Consider the following 15,470-nt stretch of genomic DNA (forward strand, 5'->3'; position numbering starts at 1 on the left):
TTGCAGAAGAAAAGTAAATTAATATTTGATTGCAGTAAAATATGGGAGAACTGTGTTATATGTTTGTTTTTGTAGAAAAATTTCAGTATAGCAGAGAACATCTGCTATCTATCTATATTGAATATCCTATCTATATTTGAATAAATTCAGAGGAATTAATTTATTCTACAGAAACAAAACCTGAGAAAAATTTATATGTATTCAAAAGATAAGTCCTTGGCTACAAGTGGAACTTATAGAATTCAAATAAACGTTTTCATAAATTATTTAACTATATCCAGCATTTGGTTATATGAGTATGAATTATAATTATAAAAAAAATGTGATGTATGTTGAATTGAAAAAAATCAAAGGTTTTTCAATTCAACATACAATTATTGTGTCTTTAATCAAAGGTTTATCAAACTAATAACTTTTAAGAACAGTAAATATTAACTTTGTTTAAAGTTTAAAATATTATTAAATATATTTAAAATTTTAAGTTTAAAATATTAACTTTGAAGGTTATGGTAGAAAACCTTTTTTGTGCACCATCGGGTATCATATAAAGTCATGTACTTCAAAACTGAAGCAGAAGTTTGTCTGTTTGCTATAAATATTTTGGATAAAACCTGGATATTGGTGAAATATTTCATTTTAAAGAAAATTTTGCGGCTTTGTCATAAATTATTATTTAAAATAAACATATGTGAAATTAAATTTTCCATAAGAAATTGGCAAAAAGTTTGTCCCAAATTATGTTAAAAAGTACTAACTTCATCTCATACTTATGTTTGAATGCTTATTTGAATGTATCTAATAATCCAGGTTATTCATATTAGCTGTTAAGCAAAATACATCTATCACATATTATGTAAGTGAAAAAAAAAATTTTTTCCCCCCTTCAAAAATTTCTACTTAGGCATGCAGTTATATTTTGCATTTTCTTTAGCTCTGAACATTGGTGTTTACTTCAGATAGATCCATCATGATTTTTACATCAGACCAGACAATAATTTTAAAAGGTATCCGATTTGGGTACCATATGAATTATCTGTACAGATTAAATTATACACATTTTTTGCTGCATTTCATTTAAAAAAATACATTAAACTCAAAGCATCTTCAGTAAAAGTTATAAACTACAGAAAATAATAAAACACCAAATGCGGTTGAAAAATAAAAACAATTTTTAGATAAATAAAAACAATTTTTACAATTAAAATTAGAGATTCTAAGCTGAAACAAGCAGTTTGGCCAGGGTGCATGAAGACAGATTTTTCAGTGCACAAAAGTCTACTTTTGGTCCCACTTGGCAAAAAGACTAAGTTGGTGCACAAACTGACTTGATTCAGAGTTTTAAATGCAAACAAACAGCTTCCAGGTTAGGCGTATGTGGCTTTTATACTTTTAAATTATTGATAATTCTACAGCTACTGCATGCAGATTAACTAAAAGCATAAAAACGTTGACCAGAGCATAAGAACAACATAATTCAGTCACCTTTTAAAGCAAAAAAATGCACTATTTCCAACATATATTATGAGTGGGTGTATATATATATATATATATAATACTGGATGATGTATATGTATACAACATATATTAATGGTAGAAGTGTATGTGTGTGTATATATATATAGAGAGAGAGACTTTTGATACTGCCAATTACAACAAAAAAGGGAGGGGCACAAATACATGTTTTAGCAGTCCTGTATACAAAATTTCACTGTTCTACAGCTAATTGTTTTTGAGATATGTGATATGATAATATATATATATAACTTATTATTAGGGGTTGGTGAACACACACACACAACATGTATTAGGTGTAGCTGTATGTGTGTGTATATATATACTTTTGGTATTACCGATTGCAACAAAAAAGGGAGGTGCACAATTGCATGTTATAACAGTCCTACATACAAAATTTCAACATTCTACAGCTAATTGCATTTGAGTTATACGAGATACGTACGTATGTATGTATCTCACATAATACACACCTTTTCCAAATGTCTGTTGGATATATATTAGGGGTAAGTGTATAGACGTCATGAAAAAAAATCTGTTCTGAATTCATTTTGGAAAGAATATCCTTTATTTTGTCTGTACATACGGATGTTATGTAAAAAAAAAATTTCATACAGATTCAAGAGTGGGCAAAATGGATATTCTCGTTGAAATATGATAGCCAAAAAATATGTTTTAAAACTAGGATTCTCTTTCAAATCAAAATTTGATAGGCCTGTACATAATGCATTGAAGATTTACCTTAGTTTAAAGTATGCCTTAAAAATTTATCCTCATAATTAAAAATAAAGTGTTTCCATCAGAAGAGTGCATCTCGCCCAGCAATATGTACTTAATGAAATCACAATGACCAATAGTTTATATTAATTAAACAAAGGTTACCTTTAGTTAAAAAATTATAACCCCCTATTCTAATATTTTTTGGAGAAAGCTATAAAAATTAATAAAAAGGCACTAAAAGCAATTAGCAATTTGTAATTTTATTATTATTATTATTTATTTATTGATTAATATTAAAATTAAGGTATGCAAGAGCAATTTTTTTTTTTTTTTTTTTTTTTTTTTTAGAATTTTATTTGTTAAAAAAATTGCTTGAGAAATTACGAGCCATCTGCAATAGGAATCAATTTTTATTTTAACAAATTAGTTATACATTGGTTTGAAAAAATTATAGAATTATTCAATTATTTCAAGCATCTATAAATGTAAAGTATTAAAAGTATGTTTTACGTAAGTCTCTTTGTGTGTGTGTTAAAGATTGTTGTGTGTTTGTTAAATGCATTGTACTTATCTCTTCTATATTCTTTATTCTAATAGGGATAGTCGGCAGAGTGGTGAAGTGGCAGAAGAATTTGCTGTTGTTATCAGGGCTTTGTGGATGGGCCAGTACAAATCATTTTCTCCCAAAGACTTTAAGGTAGAGATATAATTCTCATGTGCTTTTAAAAGCTCATTTGTTCAAGAATAAATGTGATTATTCATTTTTTAAGTAGATTTGCTTTCTGTACTTAATTTTGTTAGCTTGATGTAAAATAACTTTTTTGTATAGTCTTATTATATTTCTGTTGTGTCTTCCTAAGCTATTATTAAAAATATTTAGTTCTCATCAAAGTTTAAAGTACTGCTGTTGTTCTAGCCAAATTTTTGTAGCAAATTGCATACTTGGATCATTTTAATTACTTAAAATTTTTTTATATTATTTTATGATGATATGGTTAGGGATCATATAAAGTGCACCAAATTCTGCATATTTAAAGCATTTTCTCTTTGGGGGGGGCTTAGTGTGTTTGTTTTCAAATCAAAAATGCCTAGTTTAAAATTGAAAGTAATTTAAAATTTACAGCATTTTATATACTTCAGTTGAGGTAATAAAATAACAGAAAGTATTGAGCCAGGGATGAGCCAACTCCGGCCGACTAAAAGGTTCTATCTGGCTGTGGATAGAATTTTCATTTGTCGGTCCGAGGCAAATTAAAAGAAATATATATTTATATATTATATATCCATCTCCTTTTCTACAGAACATAAATCGTCGGAAATAGCAAACACAGACAGCTTTCAATCGGTAATGTGTCAAACTCGGAAGTTCTTTGTTAGTTATAGCTATAGATTGGCACCAACAAGCGCTATCTCTTTCTCAGGGAGCAGACATACAGGAATCCAATATAGGTGAATCAGATCTCACATGTAGCAGATTGCGCATTTTAAACTCCTGCCAGCGGCTTTTTCTTTTGATGCGAGTTCCAATATTATTGATTGTGTATGGAAAAATTGCTGACATATAGCATCATTGTGAATAGTGGTGAAATTATTAAAAGTATAGTGTAGCTAGTACTTGTTTGTGTTATTCATAAAATATTTGAAACCCAAAATGTCTACTAAAAAATGTAAAGTTGATTCAGAGTGCCATGCTTTTAATGATGAATGAACCTGGAAATTTTTTTTTTTTTTTTTATGTAGTTGTAAAAGGTAAACCAGTGTGTCTCATCTAAGCATAAGGATTTCAATTATGAAGCAATGTCTGAATAGTGAAAGAAAACAAAATGCAGAAAATCGTTATAAAAAATTATCAGGCCGACAAACTTTTTTCAAGAAGGTCAACAGTAGCCAAGAAGCAGCTACACATGCAAGCTACATTGTAGCATACAATATTGCTAAAAATAATAAAGCTCTCATTGATGAGGAGTTCATTAAACAATGCATGTTCCAAGTTTGTGATGTTTTATGTCCAGACAAGAAAAATAATTTTGAGACTGTAAGTTTATCTTGGAAAACAGTGACTTTTAGAATTGAACACATTGAAAGAATACATTAACATGACAATCAAAGTCAAAAATTGGCCAGTTTAAATTTTGCTCCATACCAGTGGATGAAAGCACTGATATAAATATTACTGCTGAATTAGTATTATTTATAAGATGTGTTGATGAGAACTTTGAAATTACTGAGGAACTGGTGTGGTGGACCAATTCCCTGGCCCCCATGCTCACCGGATTTATCAAGCCTTGATTTCTTTTGCAGGAAGCCATCAGAAGTGTCATGTATCACAATCCTGTTGTGTCTGAAATGGATCTCGTGGCAAATTCAAAATCCTGTTGTGTCTGAAATGGATCTCCCATGCGCAGCTGCTAGAATGAAAGAAACTTCCGGTGTGTTTGAACATGTCTGGCAGTAAATGGTCCATCGGTGTTAGGCATGTTTGGCATCTAATGGTGCAAACTTCGAGCATCTGTTGTAACATTCAAGCTATCATACACCATTTGTATTCATGTCCAATAAATGTTGCAAATTAATCACTCTTGTTTCTTTTCCTATCTTCTACTTCTGCTTCCAATTACCCCTGAGATTTCCGGGCATGGGTTCCTATGCAATTCTTATTCCTTATGATGTGCCCTACCTCCCCTAAAAGTTTGTTGCAACATTTGCGGTACACCCTGTATATATTTTCCCTGAGGGATTTGTTAATTGATCATTGCTTTTCCAAGTAGTAAGAATGCTACTCTAATGGATCACTGTATGTAAACTAATGTTCCAAAATTTTGAAATACAGTGGGTGATTGGTTAACGAACATAATCTGTTACAAGACTGTATTCGCTATCCGAATTGTTCTTTAACCAATCATCAATTTACTATAGACTTTTTTTGCAAAATCGATTAATTCGTTCTGGAGACCCTAAAAATCAAATTTAAGAAAAGAATGTATAATTTCTTAGTAAGTTTATTAAAAAAAATACATACATATAGTCTTGCATATTAATCAGTCCTTTCCGTTTTTTGTTTATGGGGTGTAAAGAACATGTCCAATGTCGATTGCTTTTCTCTCTTTTTCATGATTTTCCGGAAGTGATTAATAGCATTGTTGTTGTAAAGATCCCCAACCCTACTGACATTCGCTTGGTTTGGGTGCCATTCTAAGACCATTGCTCTAACATCCTCCCACTTCTTCAAAAGATCTTTAATGGCAGATGTTGGCATTAGTCTTCTTTTGTCTTCCTCTTGTTCAGGAGGAGACGCATTTCGCTGAGTTTCTTGGTGTTCTTCATTCAAGATTTGTTTTGTTCATTTAAGAATGTGCTTCATTCAAGAGTTTTTTTGTCATCTGTTCATATAATTTCAGGGGTGTCTTCCTAATCACCTCTGTCTCCTTGAACGAAAGATGAACACAGCTTTCACAATTTTTTCTTCCAGTATAGTACTTTGAAGTTTAATAGGCAAGCAACATAATTCAAGAGAGATGAAAAACAATTTTTGTTCCGTTGGGTTTGGCAATCCTGCACGTTATGCTCCTAGAGCCGAGACGTGTTCGTTAATCAAACACAAAAATCTTTCTCGAAAGTATTCGTTGTCCGATTTGTTCGCAATCTGAACTGTTTGTTAACCAATCACCCACTGTATAAAGCATTTTTAACCAAGTATTTCAAATAAAAGTATGTTAATTGCTGCAGAAGCATCTTGTCTTGTATCCAACAGTTTGTCATTGGTGCCTAAAGCCAAGAGCCTTTGTTCACTTTTTCATAATAAAATGTTTTGGCTGTGTGAGTGTTTTTCATCTATGTGCATATCTTTGAGGTATTATATTTATGAGGAATACTCCATAAAGGTAAAGCTTGAATAACTTATATGCAATCCAGTTTCTTTTATAAAGTTTTTCCCAAAAGCCTCTATGTCTGGAATGGTATGTTTTTATTTTAAAAAAAAAAAAATTGATTTCTTTGGTATCAAGCTTTTATGTGGGAGCTGTTTTGTTACATTTATGATTTACCGTATTTGCTGGGGCAGTGTTTCTTAACCTTTCTAGCAAGTCGCACCCCATTGAATCTGAAAATATATCTCCCGCACCCCATTGAAAAATGTGTTTTAATTTTTTTTGCGAAACTTATTGTTTATTGAAAAACATTGTACATTTTATATAAATACAAAACAATATTATTTGTATTAATGACTAGTCTGTTGTCGTTTGTTTATTATTATACTGGCGAAGCGAGGTTCCTTTTTTGAAAGACATACGCGTAAGTCATCACTTGCATTTAAGCGATTTCTCGCTTTAGGTTTTATATGCAAAAGTGATGAAAATCCCATTTCGCACAAGTAGGTGGTAGCAAAGGGTAAGAGTAACTGCAGTGCTCCGTTCGCCAACTCTGGATAACGTTGTAACTGCGAACACCAGAATTGTTGCAATTCTAATTGTTCGAATTCCATTTGAACATGTCTACTTGCTTGCATTTCAATAAGATGATCTTTTTTTCAGATCACTATCATCCATCAAATTTAAGTCAAATAGAAATGGATCCAGTATCCATCTCTGAGTTTTGGTAATATTTCCAGTAGAAAAGTATCCATTGAATGATTCGCTCAATCGTCTCAAATGTATTACAATGTCGGGTATAATTGTATTCTTTTCATTTTTCACAATAACAGAAGGGAAAGTTTGCAAAATTCCCCTTTTCTACTCGACGTATCCAAATTTCTAATTTTGCGATAAATGAAGATAATTTTTCACTAGATATTATTATATTTATACCAAATCCTTGCATTGATAGATTCGGTTCATTTAAATGGCTAAATATGTCTGCTAAGTAGGCCAGCCTCAGCATTGCATCATTACCCTCAAAATCTTTTACTAAATAACAGTTTTGACTAGTTAGTAATTGAATAATTTCTTCACGCAATTCAAAAACTCTGTTAAGCATGCGACCCTTAGATAACCATCGTATTTCGGTGTGATATAGGAGCACTGTATGATCAGCACTGATTTCTTCGCAAAATGCACGAAAAATGCGATGATTAAGCGCTCGCCCTGGGATGTATTTTACTACATTTACTGCTGTAGTTAGATGTTGTTTTAAACTTTCTGGCAATGCTTTCGACGCAAGTGCACGACGATGCAACATGCAATGCGTTATTATTACTTCCGGTAATTCTCTTTTCATGTGTGAAAAAAATCCTGAATTTTTGCCTAACATTGCTGGTGCTCCATCAGTGCATATTGAGCTAATCACATTCATTGGTAATTGATATTTAGTAAAAAAATCTTTGATGCGTTTGAAAATATCAATTCCTCTCGTATTCACCTCCAGTGGCTCACAAAATAGAAATTCTTCTATCACCTCTTTTTCCTTCACATACCTGACAAATACCAAAAGTTGGCTACAATTATCAACATCAGTTGACTCATCCAGTTGCATGCTTATTTTTAGTAGACTGATTTTTATGTCTTCAATTACTTGCATTAGAATATCTTCACTGAGATCTTGTATTCGCGATCGTATAATATCATTCGATAATGGAATCTGTTGGATTTTTTTATGTGCTTCCAAATCTAAAACTGTTTTAGCAATAATTAAAGCAGAAGGTTTAATCAACTCTTCAGCGATCGTGTGAGGTTTCTTTTTTTTTTTTTTTTTTTTTTTTTTTTTTTCACATAAATATGCCACTTGATATGACGCTTCTAATAAAGGTTTTTGAATTGCTGGTCGGCACAATTTTAGGATAGTTCCACTGGTATCAAACCGAGCCTTCTTTGACTTCAAGCTGTTCATGCTATGCGCTTTTTCGCCACCATGCACATTGTTGAAATGCTCTAATAACTTTGATGGTTTGAGATTGCTGTTTGAAAATATTTTGGAACACAAAATGCATTGCGGTCGTTGCATGCCATCTTTTTCGGTTGTGCAGGTAAATCCATAACCGGCATATTTATCGTTCCATTGTCGTTTTTTTTTACATAGTGGGGTTCACTATAATCGATTTAATTATTTAGAAATAATGTAATATAATATATATAATGTTCTTACGTTTGTAATATCACTGAATTCTATTCGGCTTGAACGGGCAATTAAGAATGTATTAGTCTTAAGAAGTTTCTGGACAAGTCAGAATACACAATACACATGTCGCAGACACAATAGTTGACTCAACCTAACACAGGCGCAGTAGATGCAGATACAAATCTGTGAATCCGTAGATTTCATTGGAGTAGCACATGTTGAACTCAGCGCATGCGCAAGCTGGGATAACGTTCTCTGCTTGTTTCGTGACTTCGTGGCTATCGAGGTTTCTTGAAGGTCACGCTTGTATTCCCACAAAGTTTTTTTTTTCTTTTCTTTGTCACCTAGCTGCCTGTTTGCATTCGTTTGTAGCGTTTCATGCCTTTTCGTAGCGTAGTGTATATGCCCATCGGCACCGGCTCTTTCCTGTGTCTTTTGCCAATAAGTGAGCTAGGTGCTACCAATTTTTATGAGCTTCAGTATTGGGTACACTATTGCAGATTTCAAATATTTCATTATAAGAAATTTAATAAATGATATTTAATAATTTTTATCGTTAAGTAGGGGCTTCTCCCGCACCCCCAAAAATACAGGGGTGCGGGCACCCCCGGTTAAGAACCACTGTGCTGGCGTATAAGACGCACTTTTTTTCTTTGAAATTAGATCTGTAAAACGGCAAGCGTCTTATACGTTGATACTCAGTTTTTGATTACATTCATTTCTGGAAGTTTCCTCTATTCAGAGTTATGTGATTTTTTTCTTGTTTCCTTGCAGAATGTGAGAATATTACAGTTACATAGAGTTCAGTGAATATGCATGCACTGTCATTGATGATCACAGCTGTGTACATTTAAACTTACCAAGTAAAGGACTTTTAATTGTGTGAAGTTTCTACTGATCTGAGTTTCAGTTTTCTTAAATTTGTTGGCTAGTTATGGCTCAAAAACAACTTTTGCAATGCTATAACATAGCATACAAGCTACGTGTGATTGCGTATACTAAAGAACATGGAAACAGGGATGCAGAGAGGCATTTCAGGCCATCCCCAAATGAGAAAATGATAAAAACTTGGCGGAATCAAGAGAAGGATCTAAAAAAATCAACTAACAATAAACATAAGCTACTACGGGTAACTCTGCAAAATGGTCTGAACTTGAGGCAGAGCTGAATACTTGGATTTTAGACCACTGAAGAACGGGACTTTCAGTCTCTACAAAAATGATTATTCATCAGGCTAAAGCAATTAAAAGGTGTTCTTTCCCAGATAGATTGGGTATTTGCAGAAAATTTTACTTTGTATTTTATTACTTTATATTTAAAATTCTGTAAATTCATTATAATGATCAATAATAAAATTTTATCCATGAAAAAATGTGTATAAAAAAGGGAGTGCATCTTATATGCCGATAAATATGGTAAGTTTTGCTAACAGTTAGTTTCATGTTAATTTCTATCCTAATTTCTATTTCTGCCATAATATTCACTCGGATCAGAGGTTTGTGCAAATTGGTGTGGCATAGTTTAAAAACAGGATAGTATCCCATGAGTATAAAACTTTATCCATGATGCCCCCCTGGTCTTGAAATTTGCTTTGTGATCCTGCATAATTTGATGTTTAAGTTTTACATTTGAATTTTATTCTCTGTATTATTAGCTAACCAGTACAATAGGTGGTAACCAGTACGATAGGTCATTATGTATAGCTTCTCAGGATCCCATAGAAGATATAACTTTTCTGTTGTTGTTGTTACTGATGCTCACTTGTTTGACAGTAACACCTGCCCAAGCCCATAAAATTCCTCGTGGCAAGGTGCAAAGTTTACGCCTGATGTTGGCTACAGCCTTGAGCTCCTTACAGGTGACCGTACGACTTAGCTCATTTCCGCCTCCAATTTTGATGGAGGAGACAGGTAGAGGGTCTTCCACCCCACTTCCCTTCCACAAGCCACATGGGAGGACTTTCGGCTAGCTACATATTTAGAGTACCGCCATGCCGCACCGACACTATACATTTACAAACATCCATGCCTTCTCCAGTATTCGAACCATGGCCCTTCGGAAGGCAGTCAGCAATGCTAACCACTATACTGGTTGGGTGGCCATAGCTTTTCTTCCTAGACTCAGTGGTGGAGAACTATTGGCAATGTGTGTTAGACTTGATATATAGGTGATTTTTATCATGCAGTCTAGTGTTCACCTTAAAAAATCTTAAAGTGAATAAATAAATAAATACCTTCTTCCCCAGATATTATAAAATTGCATGAAATAAAACTGCTGATATTTTCGTGTATAAATGTGATGATTTAAAAAATATGGTTGATTATATTTGAAACTAGCTCTTCAGTTTAGTGGTGGAAATAGGCTGATCTTATAACTTGGAAAACACTAAATAGGTTGAACCATAGATTTGGGAAATGTTGAAAAGGAATTATTACACAAAGGAGTAATAGAAGGAAGACCTAAAAACAAAATATCAAGGATTTAGAACAAAATTTTGCTGCAATGTTTATATTTCAGTGGATCATTGTTATTATCAGTGTTAAGCAATTGTATAGGGATGACCAAAGCTTGTTCACAGTTCAGTAGAATTTCTGAATTAAACTGCAGGTAACTGATGAACATTGAACTATCTGAACAGATGTAATCCTCAATATGAAATTAGTAACTCTTGCATATCTCTGAAAGTTCTAAATTGGAAACCTAATTAAACTCTGTCATTAGTAACATGAGCAGACATCTCTCTGATAAATCAATAAAATATTTGTCTTCATTTTCTAATTTTGATTTGAAGCTTTTTGATAAAAAGGTGCTAAAAGATTAACTTTGTTTATTGTACAGTCAAAATTGTACAGTTTATTGTACAGTCTGTGCATGCTCATAATACATTTCTGCATGCGCGTTTGATGTATAACGGACGGTATAAGCTAAAATTATCTAAATATCTATTTCAGTTAATGTTGCAGATCGCGTTGTTCCTTAATCTTCGAATTGGATTATTTTTTGCAGACTGTTAGAGCAATTTTATAAAAGTAAGCTTGAACTTTCGATTATGTGAAATAGAATTTCCGATATATATTTACTAATATGTAAAGGATCTACAAAGCAAAAGTATGTTTCGATGTCCATCAAACAAAAAGTGGAATTGCTGCCAAAAATGGATAAAGGCATACCTTTGTTTCTCTAACCATTCCGAAATCTGTTTATCAATTTCATGCTGTTCCGTGGGGGGGAGGTGGCGTCGCAGCGCGCAATGAACAGGAAGTTGATCTGTCAGCACTATCCTTATCTTCAGGGCAGATGTTTTTATTTTATTCGGCTTATAATTCCTTACTAAATGTAGTATTTCATCTCGATGTATTCCGTCTTTGATATGATTTAAATCAAATTCTTTGTCATTATAAATATCACACATCAAATAGTTTTCTGGTTGCAATTTTCTAATTTCTACTGTGCGTAATGTGTGCTTTACGCATGCGCGCGTTGAAAGAAATGTTTAATAAAGTAAACAAATAAATATTAAGTTTTTTTTTTTTTTTGTTTTTGTTTTGTTTTGTTTTGTTTTGTAAATTTTGATACCCTTTAGATCATAATGGCTCTTTATTTCATAAATTACGGTTTCATATTTTTAATTTTATAATTTCTGCATGCCATCTTACCAGATTTAAACTGATGATCTATAATCCGGAAAAATCGATAATCGGGAATCCCCGACGAGTCCGGATTAAAGACTTTTGACTGTAATAAATAAATTAGCATTTACATTTTTTCTTTTATTTATCTGTGTTATTCATAATGTATTAATAAAAAATATTTTTAACTTTGTTTTATTTTATTCTGCGCTAGTTGAGTAAAATGACTGGAGGCTAGGATGCTGCTGTACATTGAAAAAACTAGGGGAAATATATTTAAGTTTGGTTTTTATATACATAAGAATGCTGCCCTTCCCAGCCCTAAGCAGAAAACTTTGGCACTATTGCCATTATTAATCAGCCCATCAGAAATTTATCCAGTTGGCCTTTTATCTTTTTTAACGAGTAGTAACATAATTTTAATATATTTTATTATACTCTTCATCATGTTTAGCAAATTACAATTATGCCTTGTTATATTAACCTTGCTGTAAAAAATTGTATTTCAAATTCATACTAATACATTTTCTTATTTCTGTAGAATACTGTTAGCAGATGTTTGGCTGTATGTATTGGAAATGAACAACAGGATTCACATGAATTCCTAGTAGTTCTGATGGAGAAATTGCATGCAGATTTAAATAAGGTATCACTTTAGAATATGATCTTTTAAAACTTTTCTTTAATCATGTTTTATTACCTATACTTAATGCTAAAAAACTTAATTATCTAAAAATTACATAACCGAGAAACCTGATGAAATAAAATATATAAATTATATTTTACTTACAGAATGCATTTTATTTATGCATTTGAATTTTTGACCAATTTCTTATTATGAAAAGCAGAGCTGGAACGAGGATGGGTGAAGAAATAGAGGGAGCACAAAATTAGCTATGAAGATTGAGAAATTAATTTTAAAAAAGAAATTATGGATTTAATTTTCAACTGTGGGATGTACCAGCAAATATGACAGTTTTGAGTTATAAACAATCCACCTGAATGAAGGAGGATAAATGACATTAATTTATTCTTTAAGAGAGGAGTCCAAGTAGTGTGTATATTAATTTCTAACATTAAAATTTATTATTGGAAGTAGCACACTGAAGTTAATTTACACTTATTGTAACATGCACAGAAAAAATCATACTGCTAACATTAGTAATTCGTTAATCTGTCTCCCATTAAGTTGTACTGTTCCTCCTTCACCGTAACAAGCTTTCCAAACCAAGTCTACTAATTGAGCATAGACGGCAGTGCATTTGCAGGCAGCTTTTTGCAGCATAACACACAAACGCCCATTAGAATAACACTAGGAAACTGAGTGAGTATGTTTGAAAATGAAATATGCCTTATTATTGATATATATTTAGCCTAAAGGGCATTAGCCCCCCCCAGAAGGGCTATTAATTTTTAATTTCAATTTGGCACTTTGCATTGATTCACTATAAACGGCAAATCACTTTTTAAATTGTTGCTGCCAAATATTAGAGCCATGTATTGTATTTAAAGAAATTAAATAATGAAGAATATGCATAAATGTATGTTGTATGTTTCTTGCATTGTAATAAAACAACTGTACCTTGGGCCATCAAATTTTGAATAACGTATGTCTCCGCCTGAATATGGGCATCTAGAAGCCTGAATTTGGAATTTGTTTTATTATCTATTTCATATTTTTGTAAAGCATTTTTAGTTTTTGATTAAGAAACTCAACGATTTCAAAGCTAGCCATGGCAACACTACAGAGTGGGGGAGCATTTTTATCTCCAGCGTACAAGACTGTGCATTGGAAATTCTAAAGATGTGCTCTTTAAAAATTATTTTGTGATATTGCTGTTGAATTGAATTTTATCGTTTAAGTGCAAAGAACATGATATTTAATAAGTAAAGGTAACACATAAAATGTTAAAAAAACACCCATTTGGGTGTAATATGAAATCTGAAAGCTTTCAGATTTTTTTATTTTATATATGCTTTTTTTTAAAACTATTTTAGAGGCATGGAAGATCAGTAACAAAGCTGGAAGAATCAGCAGATGAAAATGCTTTCTGGCAACATCATAAAAGTTATAACTTTTCTAAAATATCTGAAATTTTCGAAGGCTTGCTAAAATCAACATTGACCTGCTTGTCATGTAGGAAAACATCAGATAATTATGAAGTTTTCTCCTGTCTTTCTCTTCCTATTTTAGGCTCCAGATGTTCTTTAAAAGTAAGTGGAATTTTTAATACTTTTGATTAAGGGATTAATGTTATAAAAATTTGACATATTGCATAATATTTCTCAGAATTTATCTGAGTATATGTACATTTGATTAGCTTTATCTTTCTCCATCAAAATAGCACCTATTGAAATAGAATTACTGTTTCATAAAGCAAAAGAAACTATCTTTTTGAACTTGAAGCTTTTAATCTTTTCTTTTATGTCATTCGTTTTCGCATGCAGTAAAATCAAATGGTAAACTTTAAAATATCAAAATTATGAGAACTTTTGTGTGGCACTTCATATATTAACCAATATTATTTTTTAAATGTACTTCAAATTTAAAATATTTTTAATTCAAATTGCAAAAATTTAAAGATTTCATATTTTTGGATCTGTGAATTTATTAGTCACTGTCAAAACAACCATTTATGTATTGGAGAGAATTCAATCCAAATCTTGCTTTTATGCTATGGCAGAGTTGCCAACTCTCCCGATTTTCGGCCGCTCTTCTGCCAACCTGATTTACAATACATTTCTCTCAACTTTCTTATTCTTAAAATTCCTCAGGATTTTTATGGAACTTGGCTTAATACTTCATTATATGAACAAAAAAAAAGTGATTTTCGATGTCTGAAAGCAATTGAATTTTCTCTAAATTATATCTAAAACAAAACCTTGCGAATCAGATGAGAATTTCTGGTTTGTGAGCGAGAGCATACGTATCCAGAAACGTCGTTCTCCAGTTTTCCAATAGACGTCGAGCTCCACTATGTGTCATCTAGCATATATTAGCCAATGAGCACAAAGCAAGCTCAAGGCTATTATTTGGAAGTTCTTTAGTTATTTCATTCATCTTGTCCTGAGTTGTGTGAATGCACGTGCGTTCGGGAAATAGTTTTAGAAATTATCATCTTTTGTTATGTCTGCGAGAAAGGTGAAATACTCGTGTATGTTTCGAAAATCTTACATTTCCTTCCATTATTTCCTCAAGGAAATGTAATAAATGTGCGATGTGTACCCTCTGTTGTTGCGATTTTTCGATTTCACATGGTGGAAGGGCGGATATTCTCAAACATGTGCGTACACAAGGACAACATAAGTTGTTTTGAAAAAAACAAAAAATTAAATTTTTCTTTGGAAACAAAGGACCAAAAAGGTATTAATGCAGAATTTCTGTTCTCTGCCTTTTTACTGGAGCACAACCTGCCACTGAATGCATCGGATCACGCTGCAGCTTTATTTAGAAAAATGTTTCCCGATAGTGAAATCGCTAAGAAATACTCAAGTGCAAGGACCAAAACAGGTGTAATTTTTAAAAAAATGGATTTGAAAAATAAATCTTCAGTTACTGAT

At 32.2% G+C, this 15,470-nt stretch overlaps 1 protein-coding gene across 1 annotated transcript in view; it reads left to right on the plus strand.

Annotated features, from left to right (window-relative positions):
• The window catches only part of LOC118182732 (ubiquitin carboxyl-terminal hydrolase 8-like), a 147,176-nt gene that overhangs the window by 95,786 nt on the left and 35,920 nt on the right, over window positions 1-15,470 (plus strand). Inside the window, exons 15-17 of the mRNA XM_085816942.1 lie at window positions 2,830-2,929; window positions 12,451-12,555; window positions 13,908-14,123. Coding sequence (XP_085673068.1) covers window positions 2,830-2,929; window positions 12,451-12,555; window positions 13,908-14,123 — 421 coding nt within the window. The remainder of the gene's footprint in view (window positions 1-2,829; window positions 2,930-12,450; window positions 12,556-13,907; window positions 14,124-15,470) is intronic.

Source organism: Stegodyphus dumicola, chromosome 5 (genome assembly GCF_044657685.1).
Source record: "Stegodyphus dumicola isolate Sdum_Otavi_A_Nest chromosome 5, ASM4465768v1".
Lineage (NCBI taxonomy): Eukaryota > Metazoa > Arthropoda > Arachnida > Araneae > Eresidae > Stegodyphus > Stegodyphus dumicola.